This window comes from Macaca fascicularis, chromosome 11 (assembly GCF_037993035.2).
Source record: "Macaca fascicularis isolate 582-1 chromosome 11, T2T-MFA8v1.1".
NCBI classification, from domain to species: domain Eukaryota; kingdom Metazoa; phylum Chordata; class Mammalia; order Primates; family Cercopithecidae; genus Macaca; species Macaca fascicularis.
In genome coordinates this window covers 116,255,394-116,276,852 of record NC_088385.1, presented here as the reverse complement: position 1 = coordinate 116,276,852, position 21,459 = coordinate 116,255,394, and the positions used below count along the sequence as shown (strand labels likewise).

Here is a 21,459-nt window from a genome sequence, read left to right as displayed (position 1 = left end):
TGAGACCAGTCTGGCCAACATGGTGAAATTCCATCTCTACTAAAAAATTACAAAAATTAGCCGGGCATGGTGGTGTGCACCTGTAATCCCAGCTACTCAGGAAGTTGAGGCACAAGAATCACTTGCACCCCAGATGTGGAGGTTGCAGTGAGCCAAGATTGTGCCACTGCACTCCGGCCTGGACGACGAAGTGGGACTCTGTCTCAAAAAAAAAAAAAAAAAAAAAAGATAATGTATGTATTTAGTTTTAAAGGGACACAATTAAATACTCTGTATGAGTGCCCTAAGTCGCTTCTTCCAAAATCATCTTTTGTGTCCTACCTCCATGAATTTTGTCACATCCACATATCCCCTCCCCATCCATTTATCATTTCCTTAATTTTTAGCGTGGATTAAATCCCTTTTATATTTAATTCCACTTGAAAAGGAAATGTGACTGAAGTGTGAGTTTGAAGAGCTATATTTTTTCTCAAATATGTTAAAATACGCTTCTGTTGAAATTTTTAAATGTCAGGTGAATATATTGCTGTTGAAATGTGAAGATTTGCGGTGGTTGATGCCTGCAATCCGAGCACTTTGGAAGGCAGCAGTGGGAAGATGGTTTGAGCATGGGTGTTTGAAACCAGCCTGGACAACACACCAAGACCTCATCTATACGAAAAACATTTTAAAACTTATCCGGGCATGGTGGCATGCAACTGTAGTTCCAGCTATTTGGGAGGCTGAGGCAGGAGGATTGCTTGAGCCCAGGAGCTGGAGGTTGCAATTGCACCACTGCACTCCAGCCTGAGTGACAGAGCAAGATCTTGTCTCTAAAAATAAAAATAAAAAATAAAAACTTTCTTTTTTTTTTTTTTTTTTTCTGGAGACGGAGTCTTGCTCTGTCACCCAGGCTGGAGTGCAGTGGCCGGATCTCGGCTCACTGCAAGCTCTGTCTCCCGGGTTCACGCCATTCTCCTGCCTCAGCCTCCCGAGTAGCTGGGACTACAGGCGCCCGCCACCTCGCCCGGCTAGTTTTTTGTATTTTTTAGTAGAGACGGGGTTTCACTGTGTTAGCCAGGATGGTCTCGATCTCCTGACCTCGTGATCCGCCCGTCTCGGCCTCCCAAAGTGCTGGGATTACAGGCTTGAGCCACCGCGCCCGGCAAAAAATAAAAACTTTCTATGTACACGTGAAGCTATCTGGCATACCACAGGCGCTATGCATAGCACACTTTGGGACACACTGTGTAAGTCATTCGGCATGCATTCATACTGTATGCGAGACACTGGAAATGTGAATAGGGAAAGACACCAGCCCTGCCTATGAGGCGTCCACAGTTCATTCTCCCTCCCAAATTCTTTAAAGAAATGATGATGATTATAAAACATCACCATGTTAGCAAGAGCAAGGTACCCAAAATGCATTGACCAACCTTGTTAACTAAGGAGGAATTGATTTTGTTGACCAGCCAAGTAAACGTTCGTCCATAAACAGCTTTTGCCATTGCATCTCTAGCGTAGACAGAGAGTTCTAGTGTCAATGGGCAGATCACCTGAAAAGAATGACAAGGTGCATCATTATAGGTGGAATAAAGAAGCCCCCAGAGTGTCCAAAGAAGTCTTTTTTTTTTTTTTTTTTTGAGATGGAGTCTGACTCTGTCGCCCAGGCTGGAGTGCAGTGGCGCGATCTCGGCTCACTGCAAGCTCCACCTCCCGGGTTCATGCCATTCTCCCGCCTCAGCCTCCCGAGTAGCTGGGCCTACAGGCGCCCACCACCTCTCCCGGCTAATTTTTTGTATTTGTAGTAGAGACGGAGTTTCACTGTGTTAGCCAGGATGGTCTCGATCTCCTGACCTTGTGATCCGCCCGCCTTGGCCTCCCAAAGTGCTGGGATTACAGGTCTTTTTTTCTTAACAACAACAACAACAACAAAAAATAAATAAAGGGACAGGATCTCTCTCTGCTGCCCAGCCTGGAATGCAGTAGCTGGGACTACAGGTGTCTACCACCATGCCCCGATTTTTTTTTTTTTTTTGTAGAAATGAGGTCTAGCCATGTTGCCCAGGCTGATCTCAAATTCCTGGGCTCAAGCAATCCTCCCACTGCAGCCTCCCAAAGTGATTACAGGTATAAGCCACCACACACAGTCTTGAACTAGTGTTTAATGATGACTGGCAAAGCATACATGCTGGGAAGATGCTACTCTTGCCTTTGGTTCATACGATGGCTCTTTCTTGAGTGCCCATGTGTGCCAGGCACTGTGCTGGGCTGCCAAGATACAGCTGTAACCCAGACACGCAGTCCTGACCTTCATGGGCTCACAGTTCATTTGGGGGTAGGGAGGGAGGGAGAGACATTCAAAGAATCACACAGTCATGTTGAAAGTGCTACAAGGAGATGCATATGGTGCTTTGAGGTAGAGGTGGGAGGATCAGAGAAGGCTCCTTGAGGAAGTGACCCCCAGGAAATGAAAGAGGAAGAGGAGTTAACTAGATGAAGCATCAGGAACAGTGTTCCAGCAGAAGGAACAGCAGGTGCAAAGACTCCTGTGGAGAGAGGACATAGGGAGTATGAGGCATGGCTTGCTAGCATTGGTGTGGTAGTGGTGATGGTGATGGGGGAGGATGAGGCAGGAGATCCCGCAGGAGCTGGACCACGCAGGGCCTGGTGAGCTAGGATCAAAGGTTTGGCCTCCCCTGAGGCCACTACCCTGCTGCTATTGGAGGGAGGCAGCAGCAGCAGGGAGGGCCGGCACATTTCCACCTAGAGCCATTTTTACCTCCTCAGTTTTGGCTTCAATTTTTCTGTGGGTGAGAGCTTCCAGAAGGTCTGCTGGGTGGACTCCCAGGAGCTGCATATAAAAGAAATCCAAAGTGCTATTCAGTGACGCAGTTTTACTTGCTTTTTATTATTTTTTTAGAGATAAGGTATGGCTCCATTGCCAGGTAGGAATGTGGTGGCACAATCATAGCTCACTGTAACTTTTTTTGAGACAGGGTCTCACTCTGTCACCCACGCTGGAGTGCCGTGGCACGATCTCTGCTCACTGCAACCTCTGCCTACCAGGCTGAAGTGATCCTCCCACCTTAGCCTCCTGAGTAGCTGGGACTTCAGGTGTGTGCCACCATTCACAGCTAATTTTTTTTTTAGAGATAGGGTCTCACTACATTGCCCAGGCTGGAGTGCAGTGGGCATGATCATGGCTCACCGCAGCCTTGAATTTCTGGCCTCAAGTGATCCTCCTGCCTTGGCTCCCCAAAGCGCTGGGATCACAGGCATGAGCCATTGTGCCCGGCCTACTCACTAACTTATAAAGAGTTCATGGAGTATCCAGGCCCAGGGTTATCTGCCCAGAATGATCACTGTGCTTTAGTACAAAACAGACCACAATAGCTCCCTCAACCAACTGGCTTTTACTCCCGCCCTCTCCTTCAAACCCCCACTCTTTAAACCTCCTAACCAGTATCAGCCACAAGAGCATGGCACCAGACATTTGGGCCTAACTGTGGGCACCCAGCGGCCTTGCTCTCTTCTCCCGCCCCTCCCCCTCCCTCTGTCCTCTCCGAAACAGTAACATCACCTTGGCTATCCACTTGATCTCGTGGGTGTCTGGGATAGTGGCACAGCCTTGGTCGTCTTCTTCAAAACCAATGTTCCCCAGGTGTAAGACACTGGCAATAATTCCAAAGAGATTCTGGGAACATGGGAAGTGTTGAGACAGGAGATCAGGACAGGGAAAGAGAACGGTGGCTACCTAATTGATTCACGTAGTGGAGACACCCAAAGGAAAAATGCCCCCGTCCCAATTCCACACCTGAGCTCACAGAACCAAGCCCTCCCCCTTCCCCAGAAACCGGCCCTGTTATTCACTTTGGGTGCTAAGGGAAGAGTGAAACAGCCTTACTCAATGTCCAGCATGAAACACTTTATTTCCATACAACAACGACAAATACATACATGAATTTTTCATAAAATAAACTACTTGTATAAAATATTTTATGACCAGGCGCGGTGGCTCACGCCTGTAATCCCAGCACTTTGGGAGGCCGAGGCGGGCGGATCACAAGGTCAAGAGATCGAGACCATCTGGCCAACATGGTGAAACCCTGTCTCTACTAAAAATAAAAAATTAGCTGGGCGTGGTGGCGAGTGCCTGTAGTCTCAGCTACTCGGGAGGCTGAGGCAGGAGAATTGCTTGAATCTGGGAGGCGGAGGTTGCAGTGAGCTGAGACAGCGCCTTTGCACTCCAGCCTGGCGACAGAGCAAGACTCCGTCTCAAAAGAGGAAAAAAAAAATTTATACAATACTGTCTAAAATAAAACTCACTAATGAACCCATTTTTCAAATAACATTATCTATCTATCTATCTATCCATCCATCTATCCTTTTTTTTTTTTTTTTTTTTTTTTTTTTGAGACAGAGTCTCCCTCTGTTGCCCAGTCTGGAGTGCAGTGGCGCAATCTCTGCTCACTGCAAGCTCCACCTCCCAGGTTCAGGCTGTTCTCCTGCCTCAGCCTCCCAAGTAGCTGGGACCACACGCGCCCGCCACCACACTCAGCTAATTTTGTGTATTTTTAGTAGAGACAGGGTTTCATCGTGTTATCCACGACGGTCTTAATCTCCTGATCTTGTGATCCGCCTGTCTCGGCCTCCCAAAGTGCTGGGATTACAGGCGTGAGCCACCGCACCTGGCCCATCTATCCTTTTTTTTTTAAGAGACAGGGTCTTGCTCTGTCACCCAGGCTGGAATGCAATGGTGCCATCATAGCTCACTACAGTCTCAACCTCCTAGGCTCAAGCAATCCTCCCACCTCAGCCTCCTAAGTGGCTGGGACTACAGGCATGCCCCACCATGCCTGGCTAATTTTTAAAATTTTTTTTGTAGAGGCAGGGTCTATGTTCCCCAGGCTAGTCTCAAACTCCTAGCTAGCCTCAGGTGATTTCACCACCTCAGCATCCCAAAGCATCAGGATTACAGGTGTGGGCCACTGCACCTGGCCTCAAATATAGAGGTTTTTAAATTACATCCTGGCCCTTGAAAGACTGATAGTTTAACAATCAAAATGAAAAAAAAAAAAAAAAGACAAAAAGATGTAAAAACAAAGTATTTATAAATTCTACCATTTGTTCCAGTTTGTGCCAAAATAGAAGCCTCAATGAATGAGAGTCTTGTAATTCTATGGCATCTAAATTGTTGAGACTGGACTTACTTTACGGGAGAAAAAACCCGACTCCTCCTCATTGCACACAATATTAGGAAAACTTAGGGTTGCCAGATAAAAGAACCCACAGTTAATATTTGAATTTCAAACTTATATATTTTTTTAGTATAAGTTTGTCCACATGCAATAATTGGAACACGATCATACTAAAAAATTATTCACTGTTTATCTGAAATTCATATGTAACAAGGCATCCTGTATTTTTGCTTTTGTTTTTGTGTTTTTGAGATGCAGTCTCACTCATGTCGCCCAGGCTGGAGTGCAGTGGCACGATCTCGGCTCACTGCAACCTCCGCCTCCCAGATTTAAGCGATTTTCCCGCCTCAGCCTCTAGAGTAGCTGGGATTACAGGCGCCCGCCACCATGCCCAGCTAATTTTTGTACTTTTTTAGTAGAGACAGGGTTTCACCATGTTGGGCAGGCTGGTCTCAAACTCCTGACCTCAAATGATCCGCCTGCTTTGGCCTCCCAAAATGCTGGAATTACAGGTGTGAGCCATCGCACCTAGCTGCATCCTGTATTTTTATTTGTTGAATCTGGCCACTGTATTATGCAAACACCAAGAAATCAGGAATATTTCCTCAGTCCCAGAGGAAACTATCAGTTCTGCTGCAAGAGCACATACCTCGAGGTCAGCTTCAGTAAAATCAATGACAGAAAAGGCATTGGAAACAGTTTTCCAGTCATTCTTATCATTAATGGATGACTCTTTGGCACAATGACCCTGTTGACAAAAAGTTTGAGTTACTTAATGTCATTTTTATCAGGGCAATTAGCATGTCTATTCCTCTCTGAAGATGCAAAAGCTAGTCCTATAATGTACTGAATTGCAAATAAAAAATAGATTTTTATCTAATTGTCTAGCATGTAATGATACGACAACTGTTGCTTTTTTCCCAAAATTTATTTGGAATTTTATTTAAAAATCTCTGTTCTGGGAAAACATTCCAAGTTACATGTGGTATATCTTTTTGTACGTGCTTTTAAACATAGTTTTCTTATCATTTTTGCTAAATGAATTGAAGCTGTTTGTCTCAGGAAATATCTGCTGAAATATGCAGTGATATTACAGTGCTTGAAAGCAGAAACTCTTGACTCACTTAGAGATCGCCAGCAAAAATGTCACTGCAGGACCAGATGAAAGAAGGCTTTCCCGCAAGGAAATAAAAGGCTGGCATTTAGAGTAACAGAGGTTTTGTGAAAATCATCACAAGCAGAGATTTTCCCCATGAACTCCAGAGGTTGTCTTTTAAATAACAGACTGATTTAAAGAGAAAACGTTCTAGGAAAATGTTTTTTATTATTTTGCTTTTGTGGTACAGGGTGTTCCCAGTTTCCTAATTATCTGAAGATCTGTCTTCTTAAAAGATTTCTTCATTGCATGGGGGAAATCAGATGTGTCATACCATGAAAATATTTCTTAGTGAAGTGGCCGATATAAAATTGGCAACCTCACAAACCTTCCCAGCACAACCAGCAACATCTGCTCCTGCCCCCGAAGGGATGGGCCTGTGCAAATCAGTTCCTCTCCAAAACCTGTTGGTTTGGAAGCAGTGCAAATATACTGCCAAGTGAAACCATAAAGTTTACCGAAGTTATGAGAGATCATGAAATTGGTTTTAAATATTAGTGGCAAATTGCTAGACCCATTTCCAAAGCCCCTGACGTATATGGATCTAGTTGAATTAATGTGGCCAGAAAAAAATCTACAAGAATAAAAGCATGATATATTCTAAAAGGGAATTATTTATCAAAGGGTTAGAGAAGCCTTTGGGAAAATGGATGAAGCCCTCAAATATTTTTATAAATTGACCCTTTCTGATCATGCTATGGGAATACAAACATGATGTGACATACAGCTTTGTCCGGAAAATTAAACCCTCCAAAAAGAAAAAAAAAATCACGTTTGATGTCTTCTTTGTTTTAGTAATTAGTTCAGAGTTTGATTAGTATAAAATTAGATTATGAGATTCTTTCATTATTTAGCTTCATTTTTCATTTCTATTTTTAAAACACATTTAGAGACGGGGTCTTGCTACATTGCCCAGGCTGGTCTTAAACTCCTGAACTCAAGCCATCCTCCCACCTTGGCTTCCAAAAGTGCTGGGATTACAGGACTGAGCCATCATGCCCCAGCTTGTCTTCATTTTTGAAAGTAAACTTTTGTCAAGCCTTCTTTTCTTCCACGATTTCTAGGAAGTATTGATCCTCATTTTGTGAGATTCATTTTATAAAACCTCGTTTTCTCTCTTAAATGATGCCTTCATCTACATTCTACAAGGTGGCCTCCATTCAAAACCAGGCCAAGTGAGAAGAGAAAAATCAAAAAATGTTGGGACAAAAAAGGTGTTAATGACACCAAATACTGAGAAGTGCCATACAATCTGGGTATTCTAGAACGCTAGTGCAGGCTGCAGAAAAACAAATATTGCAAGGTTATCTTCTGACAGTCAAATCTGTAACACTAGACCCTAGGCTTGCTTATAGGAATGGCCTGAACTGTATAGTGTGTTCATTTGGCAGCAAACGTTTGTCAAGATGGAAGGCAGGAGCATGAAAAAAGTTCTTTTTTTTTTTTTTGAGATGGAGTTTCGCTCTTTTTTGCCCAGGCTGGAGTGCAGTGGCGCGATCTCAGCTCACCGCAACCTCCGCCTCCCGGGTTCAAGCGATTCTCGTGCCTCAGCCTCCCGAGTAGCTGGGATTACAGGCATGTGCCACCATGCCTGGCTAATTTTTTGTATTTTAGTAGAGACAGGGTTTCTCCATGTTGGTCAGGCTGGTCTTGAACTGCTGACCTCAGGTGATCCACCCTTCTTGGCCTCCCAAAGTGCTGGGATTACAGGCGTGAGCCACCGCGCCCGGCCAAAAAAGATTTTTTCAAAAGTAGTTTACAGTGGCTCACGCCTGTAAACGCAGCACTTTGGGAGGCCGAGATGGGCAGATCTCTCAAGCTCAGGAGTTTGAGACCAGCCTGGACAACATGGAGAAACCCTGTCTCTACAAAAACTACAAAAATTAATGAGGCATGGTACCTCGAGCTTGTAGTCCCAGCTACTTTGAAGGCTGAGATGGGAGGAGTCCTTGAGCCCAGGAGGTCAAGGCTACGATGAGCCATTATATTATGCTACTGCACTTTAGCCTGGAGGACAGAGCGAGACCCCATCCCAAAAACAGGAAAAAAAAAAAAAAAAAAGTAGTTTGAAAGCAGAATGAGATAGCATAGGTTTTAGATATAGCTGGACGGTGAGTTTCTATCACACCCAGATCAGCGCTCCTCACTTTGGCTGTACACTAAATCACCAGGAGGACGTTTAAAATAATTCTAACGCCCAGGTCCTACCCCAGACCAGTGAAATCTGAATCTCTGGAGGGTATGGCCCAGGCATTTGTGTTTTTAAAGGGTTCTTCAGGTGATTCTAGTTTCAGCCAGGGATGAGAACCACTTGCCTAGACATTGGTTACTTTACCAAGGTGATATAGCTGCCAGGCACAAGAGGAGATGGGTTAGATTACTTATGATAGATACATATATCAAGAAATTAGCCAATAGGACACATAGCACAATGGTAATAGAACGTCTCAAACATCCTACAGTAGCCCGTATAAACACCTCTGATTCCCTCGTCCAAAGAGTCACCAAAGCCAGGTGCTGGTCCTCCCCACCTGTGAGAGGTATTTATACAGCTGGGGGTCTCGCTCCAGTCCCAGGAAAGCCAGGCGCTCCTCCTCACCACCTGCCAGCAGCTGGTAGAAGATGTGGAAATTCCGCTCGCCTTGGTTTTGGTAGACAACTCGGGACTTCTCTATCAAGTAACTGATGATATGCCCACCTACAGGGATGCCCTTCAAAACAGAACAAAAAATGCAGCAGTGACAACAAAAATCTCTTCCTGGCATCTCCTGATGGCTTGAAGTTCTGAGTTGGAATGAAGTCTGATCTATCAATCTTCTTCTTTTTTTGGACCTATCAATCTTCTATCATTAGTATTTCCTGGGTTCTGTTTACAAAGATTTTTGCTTACCCCAAGAAACTATCATGAAGATAGTTTCTATGTCTTTTTCTAGAAGCTTGATTCTTTAGGATAATGATCCATCACTATTGAATTTTTGTATATGGAGAGGGGGAGTGGTCAAAGGTCTTTTTATTCATGTTGATATCCAGTTGATCTGTGCCATTTATTAGAAAGATGATCTTGTCTCTACTGAATCATAGTGATGCTTCTGTTTTAAGTCAGCTGACTGTATGTGTGGACTTGATCTTCTCTGGACTTTATTCTGATCTATTGTCCTCTTTATCTATCCTTGTGTGAATATCACACTGTCTTAATATTTTCAATAATATAACCAATAAAAGATTTTTATTCCAGAATATATAGAGATTCTTGCAAATCAATAGGAAAGAACCAACAACCCAATTAAAAATGGGCAAAAGACTTGAATGAAAAAGAAAGCCTTTAAGTGGCCAAGAAGCAAAATTTCATTAATTACCAGGGAGATACAAACTTAAATCACAGTGAAAAACCACTATATCCCACCAGAATTTCTCAAAAGGATGAACAATATAAATGTTGGCAAGGGTATGGAGCAACCAGAACCATCATTAATTATCCTAACACTGCTTTGCTGGTAAGAACCCCATGATTCTACTTCTTTAATCCAATATAAATCTACTAAAGGGCATGTGCATGGATGTTCAAAGTGCTATATATCACAGTCCCAAATTGCAAACAGCCCAAATGTCCAACAAAAGGAGAACAGATAAGTTGTGACATAGTCATGTAATAAAAAAATGAACAACTGCTACATGCAAGGACATGGATGAATCTGACAGATACGTTGACTGAAAGAAGTCAGGCACAAAATAGAACATACTGTGTAATTTCATTCATATGCACTTCAATGACCAGTGAAATGAACCAATGATCACAGAGGTCAGAACAGTGGGCAGTGGGAAGGGGGAGTCTGTTGGGGAAGAGCAGGAAAAGCTTTCAGATGTTAGAATTTTTTTTTTTAATTTTTATTTTAAGAGATAGGGTCTTGCTCTGTTGCCCACGCTGGAGTGCTGTGGCCTGATGGTGGCTCATTATAACCTCAAATGCCTGGGCTCAAGCAATTCTCCCGCCTCAGCCTCCCAAGTAACTGGGACTATAAGCGTGCACCACTATGCCTTGCTATTTTATTTTTGTTTTTTGTAAAGACGGGGTCTCACTATGTTCCCCAGGCTGGTCTTGAACTCCTGGGCTCAAGCAATCCTCCCACCTCGACCTCCCAAAATGCTGGTATTACAGGTGTGAGTCACCACTGCCTGGCCTCCAGATGCTATCATTTTTTTTTTTTTTTTTGAGACAGAGACTTACTCTCTTGCTCAGGCTGGAGTGCAGTGGTGTAATCTGGGCTCACTGCAACCTCTGCCTCCCAAGTTCAAGCGATTCTCATGCCTCAGCCTCCCGAGTAACTGGGACTACAGGTGTGCACCACCACACCTGGGTAATTTTTGTATTTTTATTAGAGACAGGGTTTCACCATGTTGGCCAGGCTTGTCTCGAACTCCTGACCTCAGGTGATCCGCCCACCTCGGCCTCCCAAAGTGCTGGGATTACAGGAGCGAGCCACCAAGCCCGGCCCAGATGCTAGACATTTTTATGTCTTGGTCTGGGTGGTGGTTACAGAGGTGGATACATATGTAAAAATTCACTGGGCTGTCCCTATGTTTTACAGCTTTTTCAGTATATGTGTTGAACTTCCAAAAAGGTTTTCAAATACGCATGGCTATTAAATTTCTTTCCAAATCCACTCCACCAGAGGCCCACTTCCCAGCCTCTAGGACATCCTTGAGCCAGTTTGTCCTCATCATTGAGCTCCGTGCTCATACAGCTGCTGTTCTCCCATGTGTCATTTTACCACTTGGAATGATGAGCCCTTGAGAATTCTGCCTTCCTTTCCTGCTTGCCTTAGCTCCACTTAAATTCTGTGTCTAACACAGCCATGCTCATTCACTTATGCATTGTCCGTGGCTGCTTTCATGCTACAAGAGTGGACTTGGGTCATTTCGACTGTATGGCTGAATGGCTCACAAAGCCTAAAATATTTACTATCTGGTTGTATCCGAAAAAGAGTGCTGGCCCCTGCCAGGTAAGCAGGCATGCCTAAACAATATATTGTTTACTTGTGTCTTTTTTTTTTTTTTGAGATGAAGTTTCACTCTTGTTGCCCGGGCTGGAGTGCAGTGGTGCCATCTTGACTGTCTGAAACCTCCACCTCCCAGGTTCAAGCAATTCTCCTGCCTCAGCCTTCCGAGTAGCTGGGATTACAGGAGCACACCACCACGCCCGGCTAATTTTTTTGTATTTTTTTTTTTAAGAGATGGGGTTTCACCATGTTGGCCAGGCTGGTCTTGAACTCCTGACCTCAGGTAATCTACCCGCCTTGGCCTCCCAAACTGCTGGGATTACAGGCATGAGCCACTGTGTCCGGTCCTTGTGATTTATTTTTAAGCTTAATGAAAAAAAATGATATCACGCTGGCATACAGTATGTTCCCAAGACCCATCCATGTGAGGTGTAGCTGTGGTTCATTTGCTCTCTGCAGTGTAATGCCTGATGGTGTGAACACACCACAATGTAGTCATTCTCCTGTTGATGGACATTTCAGTTCTCTCCAGATGCATTGGTGCTGTTCAGTCTACTTACTTGCTCATCACGATGAGCAGTTCTGTTATGGACATGCTTATGCATCTGATATCTGAGAGATCTCTGAGAGCGGGATGGTTGCACCTTAGATTATGTTTTTTCAGCTTCCTAAGATAACATCTTAACTCTGGTACACCCCATTACTTTCCAATAATTTCCCAATATATTACACCCCACGAGCAATGTGTAAGAATTCCTTATGATCCATATCTTCATCAACACCTCATATATATTAGACTTTTTAGTTTCTGCCCATCCAGGTGGTATAAAATGTTATCTCATTGTGGTCTTTATTTGCATTTCCTAAAACTAGCACTAACCCTGGATTTTTTTAAAAAATTGCTTGAGCCAATAAATGTCATTCTCCCCTTAAGGGGCCTTGGTTTGGGTTCCGTCACTGGCAAAATAAGGGGTCCCCATGAACCAGTAATAGGAGCTTCAGTGTACCTGAAAATCAAATTGTATATCCATGTATTTCCCAAATCTGCTGGAGTTGTCATTCCGGAGCGTTCTGGCATTTCCAAAAGCCTTGAAATACAAAGTGTCATTCACTGTCATTTAAGCTCACCATGCGTGTCAAATTCCTGATCCCAAATAATATGCTTAGTATGAAAACGGAGGAGAGAGGGTAGGAGGAGCCAGGGAGGAAAGGCATGCATTATCTTCTAAGAAGGAATCACTAACTACAGAGAATTTAATGCCAAACACTAGATTTGGACCCGGGGAGAAGAGGGGAACAATATCTTCTTCCTATAATCCAATCTAGGAATATATTGGAAATGGTCTCAGGAGGGGTACATAGAACCCTAGCCCTATGCTGTTCTAGAAGTTATGGTTGACAGTCCCCATCACCAGACCCCTTTTTATATCACGTTGTTCTGCTCAAAGGGTCCACTGGGAAAATTCCTTCTACTATAAACATCTTCATTTATAGAAAGGGCCACAAAAACAAAGGAGAAAATGACTTGTTCAGGATCAGCCAGCAAGTCGGTGAATTGCAACAATGTAAGTAATCATAACCAAAATAATTTTAACTCAATAATAAGAAAACTATTAATAAATAATACAGTATTTTTGGTGCTTCCTAATTCTGCTGTGTGCTTTTTGTGCACCTGTTTCACTCAATCCTCAAAACTTCTTAGGCTGGGTGCGGTGGCTCACGCCTGTAATTCTAGCACTTTGGGAGGCTGATGTAGGCAGGTCACCTGAGGTCAGGAGTTTGAGACCAGCCTGGCCAACATGGCGAAACCCCGTCTCTACTAAAAATACAAAAATTAGCTGGGAATGATGGCACATGCCTGTAGTACCAGCTACTTGGGAAGCTGAAGCAGGAGAATCGCTTAAACCGAGGAGGCGGAGGTTTCTGACACTGTACTCCAGCCTGGGTGACAGAGAGAGACTCTGTCTAAAAAAACAAACAAACAAACAAACAAAAAACAACAAAAAAAACCCCGAATGTCTTAAAAGGTAGGTACTATAAGCAGACCCATTCAACAAATGGGGAAATGGCTTAGTTCCAGGTCACACCCTTAACTGTGACACTATCTGTGTGACCCTTAACAGTGACCTGCCCATTTTAACTGACCTGCCCAGACAGGATTTGTCTCACTTAGTGACCTCCCTGGGACTCCCTTCGATTGGTCCCCAGAGACCGCTTACCTCCAGCACTGGGTTGGAGAGCAGCAGTCTGTCACGGGCTATTTGTAGTGACTGGGTCATTGGGCAGGTCACTGCAAAATACTGGAGAATTTTCTTGGAGGCCTCTGTTTTCCCTGCCCCACTCTCTCCAGAAATGAGGATGAAATGGTTATTTAGTTCAGAGCACATCATTCGGTAAGCGTTGTCGGCTATAGCGTAGCTGGAGGAGGAGTGAGACAGAAACAAATTGGTTTTCATGGTACTTCCCTTGACTCTGACACCCACCAAAGAAGCAAAATGAGGTGCTCCATCTCCAGGAAGCCACATCCAGACTGTGGTACAAGGACAATGAGCTCAAATACATGTCAAGCCCTTTCCATAGGAGGGGCACAGTGGTTCATGCTTGTAATCCCAGCATTCCGGGAAGCTGAGGCGGGTGGATCATTTGAGGTCAGGAGTTCGAGATCAGCCTGACCAACATGATGAAACCCCATCTGTACTAAAAAAAGATACAAAAATTAGCCAGGTATGGTGGTGCACGCTTGTAATCCCAGCTACTTGGGAGGCTGAGGCAGGAGAATTACTTGAACCCGGGAGGCAGAGGTTGCAGTGAGCCGAGATGGCGCCATTGTACTCCAGCCTGGGCAACAGAGCACGACTCTGTCTCAAAAACAAAAACAAAAACAAAAACAAACAAAAAAAAAACCAAACCCAAACCCGAAAAACAAAAAAACAAAAAACTCCCTACCAGGACCCACTGACTGATCAAATATAAAGTGTACTAGATATCAAAACTCAAATAGTAGAAGAGTTAAAAGAAAAATTTAAGCAGTAATGAATTTTTTTTTTGGATGGAGTCTCGCTCTGTCGCCCAGGCCAGAGTGCAATGGCGCGATCTGGGCTCATTGCAACCTCTGCCTCCCAAGTTCAAGCGATTCTCATGCCTCAGCCTCCTGAGTAGCTGGAATTATAGGTGCACACCACCACGCCTGGCTAATTTTTGTATTTTTAGTAGAGACGGGGTTTCACCATGTTGGTCAGGCTGGTCTGGAACTCCTGACCTCATGATCCACCTGCCTCAGCCTCCCAAAGTGCTGGGATTACAGGCGTGAGCCACCGCACCTGGCCTGAAAATATTTTTTGAAATTCACCAAATTTACGTTTTTAATCCATCAACATGTTTTATAAGAATAAGCCAGCTATAACTTACATCTCCAAGAGATGTTCTTTTAACTGTAGGTGAAAATAACAATCTTGTCTAAATATTAAATAATTCAATTCAATAAACAGAATAAGATCTCATGTATTTTTTCCCTCAAAACCTAGAATACTAAGAATGGAGTGGCAGGAAACCAAAGAGATTAACAAACTTCAGTGATATCTTTAGGACAAGAGGTAAAACTATGAGAAGCACTTTATCTTCAAGACCAGACACCAAAGCATGAAGGTGTCCCAGGAATAGAACCTGAATATGAGGCAGAGTTGCAAAGCCATTTTGGCTTTTAATCCATGGTGGTGGCTGGGCATGGTGGCTCACACCTGTAATCCCAGCACTTTGGGAGGCTGAGACAGGCAGATCGCTTGAGCCCAGGAGTTCGAGACCAGCCTGGGCAACACACTGAGACCCTGTCTCTACAAAAAATACAAAAATTAGCCAGGGTGGTGGTGTGTGCCTGTAGTCCTGGCTACTTAGGAGGCTGAGGTTGGAGGATCACCTGAGTTGTGGGAGGTGGAGGCTGCAGTGATCCATTATTGTGTCACCGCTCTTCAGTCCGGATGACAAAGCAAGACCCTGTCTCAACATATATATGGCAGTGATGCAGAAAGGCTTATGAGTGGAATAGTTCATGCCTGTAATCCCAGCACTTTGGGAGGCCGAGGCGGGTGGATCATGAGCTCAGGAGATCGAGACCATCCTGGCCAACACAGCAAAACCCCATCTCTACTAAAAATACAAAAAAAAAAAAAAAAAAAAAAAAACATTAGCCGGGCATGGTGGTGGGCACCTGTAGTCCCAGCTACTCAGGAGGCTGAGGCAGGAGAATGGCATGAACCCAGGAGGTGGAGCTTGCAGTGAGCCAAAATAGCACCACTGCACTCCTGCCTGGGCAACAGAGCAAGACTCCGTCTCAAAAAGAAAAAAAAAAGAAAAGAAAGTGGAATAGTTGAGTCACCAAGACAACAGAGGCAGAATCTAAATATTAGCCTAGAAGTCAAGAGGGAGAAAAACTAGAAAATTCAGCAAAGCCTGGGCAAGAAAAAATTGCTCATCTTTCCTTTCTCTTGGTAGTTGTTGTTTTGAATGTTAAATAACTATTAGAAAATTTGGCCAATTAGGCATAGTGACAAACAAACAGCATTATTTAGCAGATAATATGGGTTATACATTATTTTCAAATACAATGGAAATTATTTAAAATGGTAAGGTTTTAAGACTTAAAAATGTCCTCAACTTTGTGAAAACTGATATCAAAGTGGTTATATTTTCTAGCCTCTGTGAAATGGCTCTAGAAACTCTGAATTAATGTGTAACTAATCAGTAAACTCTAACTACACGTATATTTTTATTTCAGTCCCTTTTAATTAACTTCCAAATCAAATGAGAAATCTAAACAGATTGTTTTTACAGAGTCAGTTACATGTTAAGAAGGAAAATGGTGTTTGGAGACAAGAGATCTGAGGTCAGGTGAATAATTCTACCCTGTCAGCTTATAGTGTTACATATAAACAAATTCTGGCCATACTGCAGGCGAGTATGTATTTTCAAAAATTTGCATAAAACAGAAAATGTTATGTACTAAAAATATAATCACCCTCTACAAATTGTTATTACCATAGGTTATACATAGGGGAGAGGAATGAAGAAATTTGCACCTCTTAAGCTTCCACAGCCCTGGTTAAGTTTCTACCAAGGAGCAGTCTTCTTAGGCACCAGTGGACGGCACTATAGCAACCCTCTTCCCAGAGCAACCCTCTTCTCCAGCCACACTCTTAAATTTCTCAGCAGTTACACAAAGGTTCCACCTTTTTTCATATTTAAGCTGAGATTCCATAAAGACCTTCTAAAGTTTTCTACTGCTTTGAAGACTTACGTTACAAGAAGGCAAGGGCTTAAATGAGGTACAGAACCTAATAAACATGCATCAAGGATTTAGATGGATGGATGGATGTATTGATGGATAGGTAGGTAGGTGGATGGATAGGTGAATGAATGGATGGATAGGTGGATGGATGGATATGTGGATGGATAGGAGGATGAACGGATGGGTGGGTGGACGGATGGATGGATGGATGGACGGACAGATGCATGGTGAGAAGGAAGGAGAGAGAGAAGGAAGGAGAGAGAGGAAGGGGAAAAATAAAAATCCTTCTAGTGATGATCCTGTGGATGCTACTCACACATGTGGTGGCAGTTCAAAGAAATTGACCCCTTGATAAAGTTCCATCTGGCTCACAGTGTAGATTCCGAGCTCCTGGTATGGATTCACGGACACAAGGAGGGTGCCAATATATGTCTAGAGAAATGGACCAAAGCAAAAGTGAGGAATTCTGGGGTGCAAAAGATTGTCACACATGATGATCCCTGTGTATTCATTCTGCATGGAGGATTTAAAATGATAAATCAGGCGGGATCTCTGCTGGGAGCTTACATGGTAGGGGGCGGGGGTATGAGGGAGACAGCAGACAAACAGCTGAGGAATGAAGACAGCTGCAGGAAGAGATCAGTATTAAGAAAGGTGTACATGGTTGGGTGTGGTGGCTTATGCCTGTAATCCCAGCACTTTGGGAGGCCGAGGTGGGCGGATCACAGGTGGGGAGATCGAGACCATCCTGGCTAACATGGTAAAATCCCATCTCTACTAAAAATACAAAAAAATTAGCCGGGCATGATGGTGCACACCTGTAGTCCCAGCTACTTGGGAGGCAGAGGCAGGAGAATCTCTTGAACCCAGGAGGTAGAGGTTGCAGTGAGCCGAGATCGCATCACTGCACTCCAGCCCGGGTGACAGAGTGAGACTCTGTCTCAAAAAAAATAATGATAATAAAAATAAAAAAAAAAGAAAGGTATACACAGCGTAACGAGGGTATAAACAATGAAGGCAGGCCATATTAGCAGGCATGGGGAAGTCTTCTTCTTCTTCTTCTTTTTTTTTTTTTTGAGACAGAGTCTCACTTCACTGCCCAGGCTGGAGTGCAGTGGCTCAATCTCAGCTCACTGCAACCTCTGCCTCCTGGGTTCAAGTGATTCTCCTCAGCCTCCCATAGCTGGGATTACAGGCATGCACCACCACACCCAGCTAATTTTGTATTTTTAGTAGAGATGGGGTTTCACCATGTTGGCCAGGTTGGTCTTGAACTCCTGACCTCAGGTGATCTGCCTGCCTTGGCCTCCCAAAGTGCTGGGATTACAGGCATGAGCCACCGCACCTTGCCGGGAAGACTTCTTTAAGGAGGTGACATCTGGGCAGAGCTTGAAGGATGAGGAGCCAGCCATGAACAAAGTAGGCAGGAAGGGCATTTCAGGCTGAAGGAATACATGTGGCAGGCTAGGGGCACGAGAGGCCATTGTGGTTGAAGTCCGAGTGAGGGCAGAATGGAGACTAGCAAGGGAGGATGTTGAAGATGGAGCAGATTCAGATCAACCTGGCTCTGTGGGCTCCCATGAGGAACTGGGGTTTTATTCCAAATACTGTGGATGGCAGAGATACCGCCCTTCCCTACTGAAATGAAATACCTGCCCTACAAAGATTTCATGATGAAAACGCCAAAAGCAATTGCAACAAAAGCAAAAATTGACAAATGGGATCTAATTAAACTAAAGGGCTTCTGCACAGCAAAAGAAACTATCACCAGAGTGAAGAGGCAACCTACAGAATGGGAGAAAAGTTCTGCAACCTATTCATCTGACAAAGGTCTAATATCCGGTCTACAAGGAATTTAAACAAATTTACAAGAAAAAACAACCCCATTAAAAAGTGGGCAAAGGAAATAAACAGACACTTCTCAAAAAGGAGACATACATGCAGCTAACAATCATATGAAAAAAAGCTCAACACCACTGATCATGAGAGAAATGCAAATCCAAACCACAATGAGATATCATCTCATGCCAGTCAGAATGGCGATTATTAAAAAGTGAAAAAACAACAGATGCTGGTAAGGCAGTGGAGAAAAAGGAAGGCTTTTACACTGTTGGTGGAAGTGTAAATTAGTTCAACCACTGTGGAGAACAGTGTGGCGATTCCTCAAAGATCTAGAGGCAGAAATACCATTTGACCCAGCAATCCCAATACTGGGTATATACCCAAAGAAATATAAATCATTCTATTATAAAGATACATGTACATGTGTGTTCACTGCAGCACTATTCACAACAGCAGAGACATGGAATCAACCCAAATGCCCATCAATGATAGACTGAATAAAGAAAATAGAGTGCATATACATTATGGAATACTATGCAGCCATAAAAGGGAACGAGATCATGTCCTTTGCTGGTACATGGAAGAAGCTAGAAGCCATTATCCTCAGCAAACTAATGCAGGAACAGAAAACCAAACACTGCATGTTCTTGCTAATAAGTGGGAACTAAACGATGAGAACACATGGACACATTTGTGGGAGGGGGGGAACAACACACATTGGGGCTTATTGCAGGGGACAGAGAGCATCAGAAAGAATAGCTAATGCATGCTGGTCTTAATACCTAGGTGATGGATTGATTAGCAAACCACCACAGCACATGTTTACCTATGTAACAAACCTGCACATCCTGCACATGTACCCCTGAAGTTAAAAGTTGAAGATACAAAAAAAGAGAAATACCTCCCTAAACCATTACATGAATGGATCACTTTAAGAGGGGAGCACGTAACCTGATGCATGGTTCTTAAAGGTCTCTCTGGCATTGAGTGAAAGTAGGATGGGTGGGCCGGACGTGGTGGCTCACGCCTGTAATCCCAGGACTCTGGGAGGCTGAGGCAGATGGGTCACCCAAGGTCAGGAGTTTGAGACCAGCCTGGCCAACATGGTGAAACCCCATCTCTACTAAAAATACAAAAAAATTAGCCGGGGGTGGTGGCAGGCGCCTGTAGTCTCAGCTACTGGGGAGGCTGAGGTAGGAGAATTGCTTGAACCCGGGTGGCGGAGGTTGCAGTGAGCCAAGATCGGGCTACTGCACTCCAGCCTGGGCAACAGAGTGACACTCCATATGAAAAAGGAAAAAACAAAAACAAAAACAGAAAAAAACAAACAAACAAGAAAATAGGATGGGTATACCTACAAACCTTCTAAAATTGGGCAAAACACTCCTGCTACTGGCACTTATATTCCCAGATTTCAACATTAGACTCTACTCATATTCAGGTTTTTCAGGTACTTACTTATATTTATAATATAACCATTAACATAAGACTTTTGAAATACAATTATGAATAAACAAAGAGCCCCATACTCTTATATAGAAAAAAATTAATGTGCTCCTTGGAAAATAAATCTGATATTCTCAGATTCTCAGTGTGTAACTGTTTCAAATACAGGACGCACTAAATCTATATTAAGATTATGCTAAAATAGCTGGGTGTGGTGGTGTGTGCCTGTAATCCCAGCTATGTGGGAGGCTGAGGCAGGAGGAGTGCTTGAACCCAGGAGTTCAAGACTAGCCTGGGCAACTTAGCAAGATCCATCTCAAATTAAAAAAAAAAAAAAAAGATTACACACAAAATCATTCTAACTAATGTCTCCAATCTCCAGGACAAAAATCAAACATAGAATTGAAGCAGAGAATTTTCACTAAAACTCCATATTACTTCAATCAGTAGAAATTCAGGGTGGAAGACACAGTTTCTGAAATTTATCAGTTCAAATCAGAAACATTTAGCTTAATCACGATGATCCTATCATGCCATTTGTACTTCTCCGTACCATGTCATTTTTCCTTTTCCTGTATATAAAATTAGTTTTTTTTTTTCTATTTCTACAATTAAGGGTGATAATTCTGAAAGTCAGGCTGTAGGGTATGTACTCTAAGAAACACCTTGTTTATTTCTTCTGGTAACCTTGGTTTCAATATATAGATTAAGCCACGGGCACCATTACAAACAAAATAGCTACAAGACAAATATTTTTAACCGCTTCTGTCTAATTTACTCTTGGCAAAAGCTAATAAAATCTCAAAAAATTAAATAATTTTAATAACACCCATGACACACACAGGGACACTATGAAGTTTACCCTAGAGGAATTTACCTGAAAATTGACCACCAAATCAGAGCGTGGTGATAAATGGGAATTTAACAAAAACTGGTTTTTGAATAAAAACTAGATGTGACAAGATCAACCTGAGAAGAGTTTGGTAAGTGCTTCATTCTTGACCCTTGACCATTCACGGGGTATGCTGGACAGCTTTTATTTTTGCCTGCTTGGTATCTCTGCCCCTTTCTCCCAGCAAAGTCCTTCGGGAAGCCCTCTTCCCCAGCTCTCTGTGTATACCGTCTGGGGCTCCGACTCCACCCCTCACCTCCAGGGGCAGGCCTGGTAAGAGCCTGGCCAATCAGAATAGTCTTCATTTCTAGCCATGGGATTGGTTCAGAGACAGGCACATGACCGAAAGTGGACCAATCAGAGCTGATCAACATCAGCTTGGCCCATTTACTAGAGCTTATCCCCAGAGGATGGGCTCGCTTCTCAGTGGCAACCCTAAGCTGATAAAATGACAGCCGGAATCTGAGGGCAACCATCTTGCTGCCATGCACCTGAGAAGGAAATGGATGTCTAAGAAAGCAGAGCAGAGATGGAGAAAGAGTCCCCAGACATCGTCTGAAACCCTAGATCTACTCCTGGGACCTACAGTTACAGACATGGACAGATTCCCTTTAGTGACTTAGGCTGGTGTAAGTTGGGTATCTGTCACGGGCAGCCATAAACGT

General features: G+C 43.6%; 1 protein-coding gene across 6 annotated transcripts in view; it reads right to left on the bottom strand.

Moving 5' to 3' along the window:
- Nucleotides 1-21,459, bottom strand: part of MYO1H (myosin IH) — a 99,496-nt gene that overhangs the window by 36,304 nt on the left and 41,733 nt on the right. For 5 of the 6 annotated variants that reach the window (XR_012420598.1, XR_012420599.1, XM_045365895.3 and 2 more), the window contains exons 3-10: nt 16,931-17,046; nt 13,553-13,751; nt 12,341-12,421; nt 8,868-9,047; nt 5,830-5,928; nt 3,563-3,676; nt 2,762-2,833; nt 1,416-1,535 (exon numbers count right to left, since the gene is read on the bottom strand). Coding sequence is in view for 4 of the 6 variants with exons in the window: in XM_045365895.3 (XP_045221830.1) it covers nt 1,416-1,535; nt 2,762-2,833; nt 3,563-3,676; nt 5,830-5,928; nt 8,868-9,047; nt 12,341-12,421; nt 13,553-13,751; nt 16,931-17,046 (981 nt within the window). In the remaining 2 variants the exon portion in view is untranslated. The remainder of the gene's footprint in view (nt 1-1,415; nt 1,536-2,761; nt 2,834-3,562; nt 3,677-5,829; nt 5,929-8,867; nt 9,048-12,340; nt 12,422-13,552; nt 13,752-16,930; nt 17,047-21,459) is intronic. The other variant, XM_045365896.3, reaches the window with a different exon arrangement.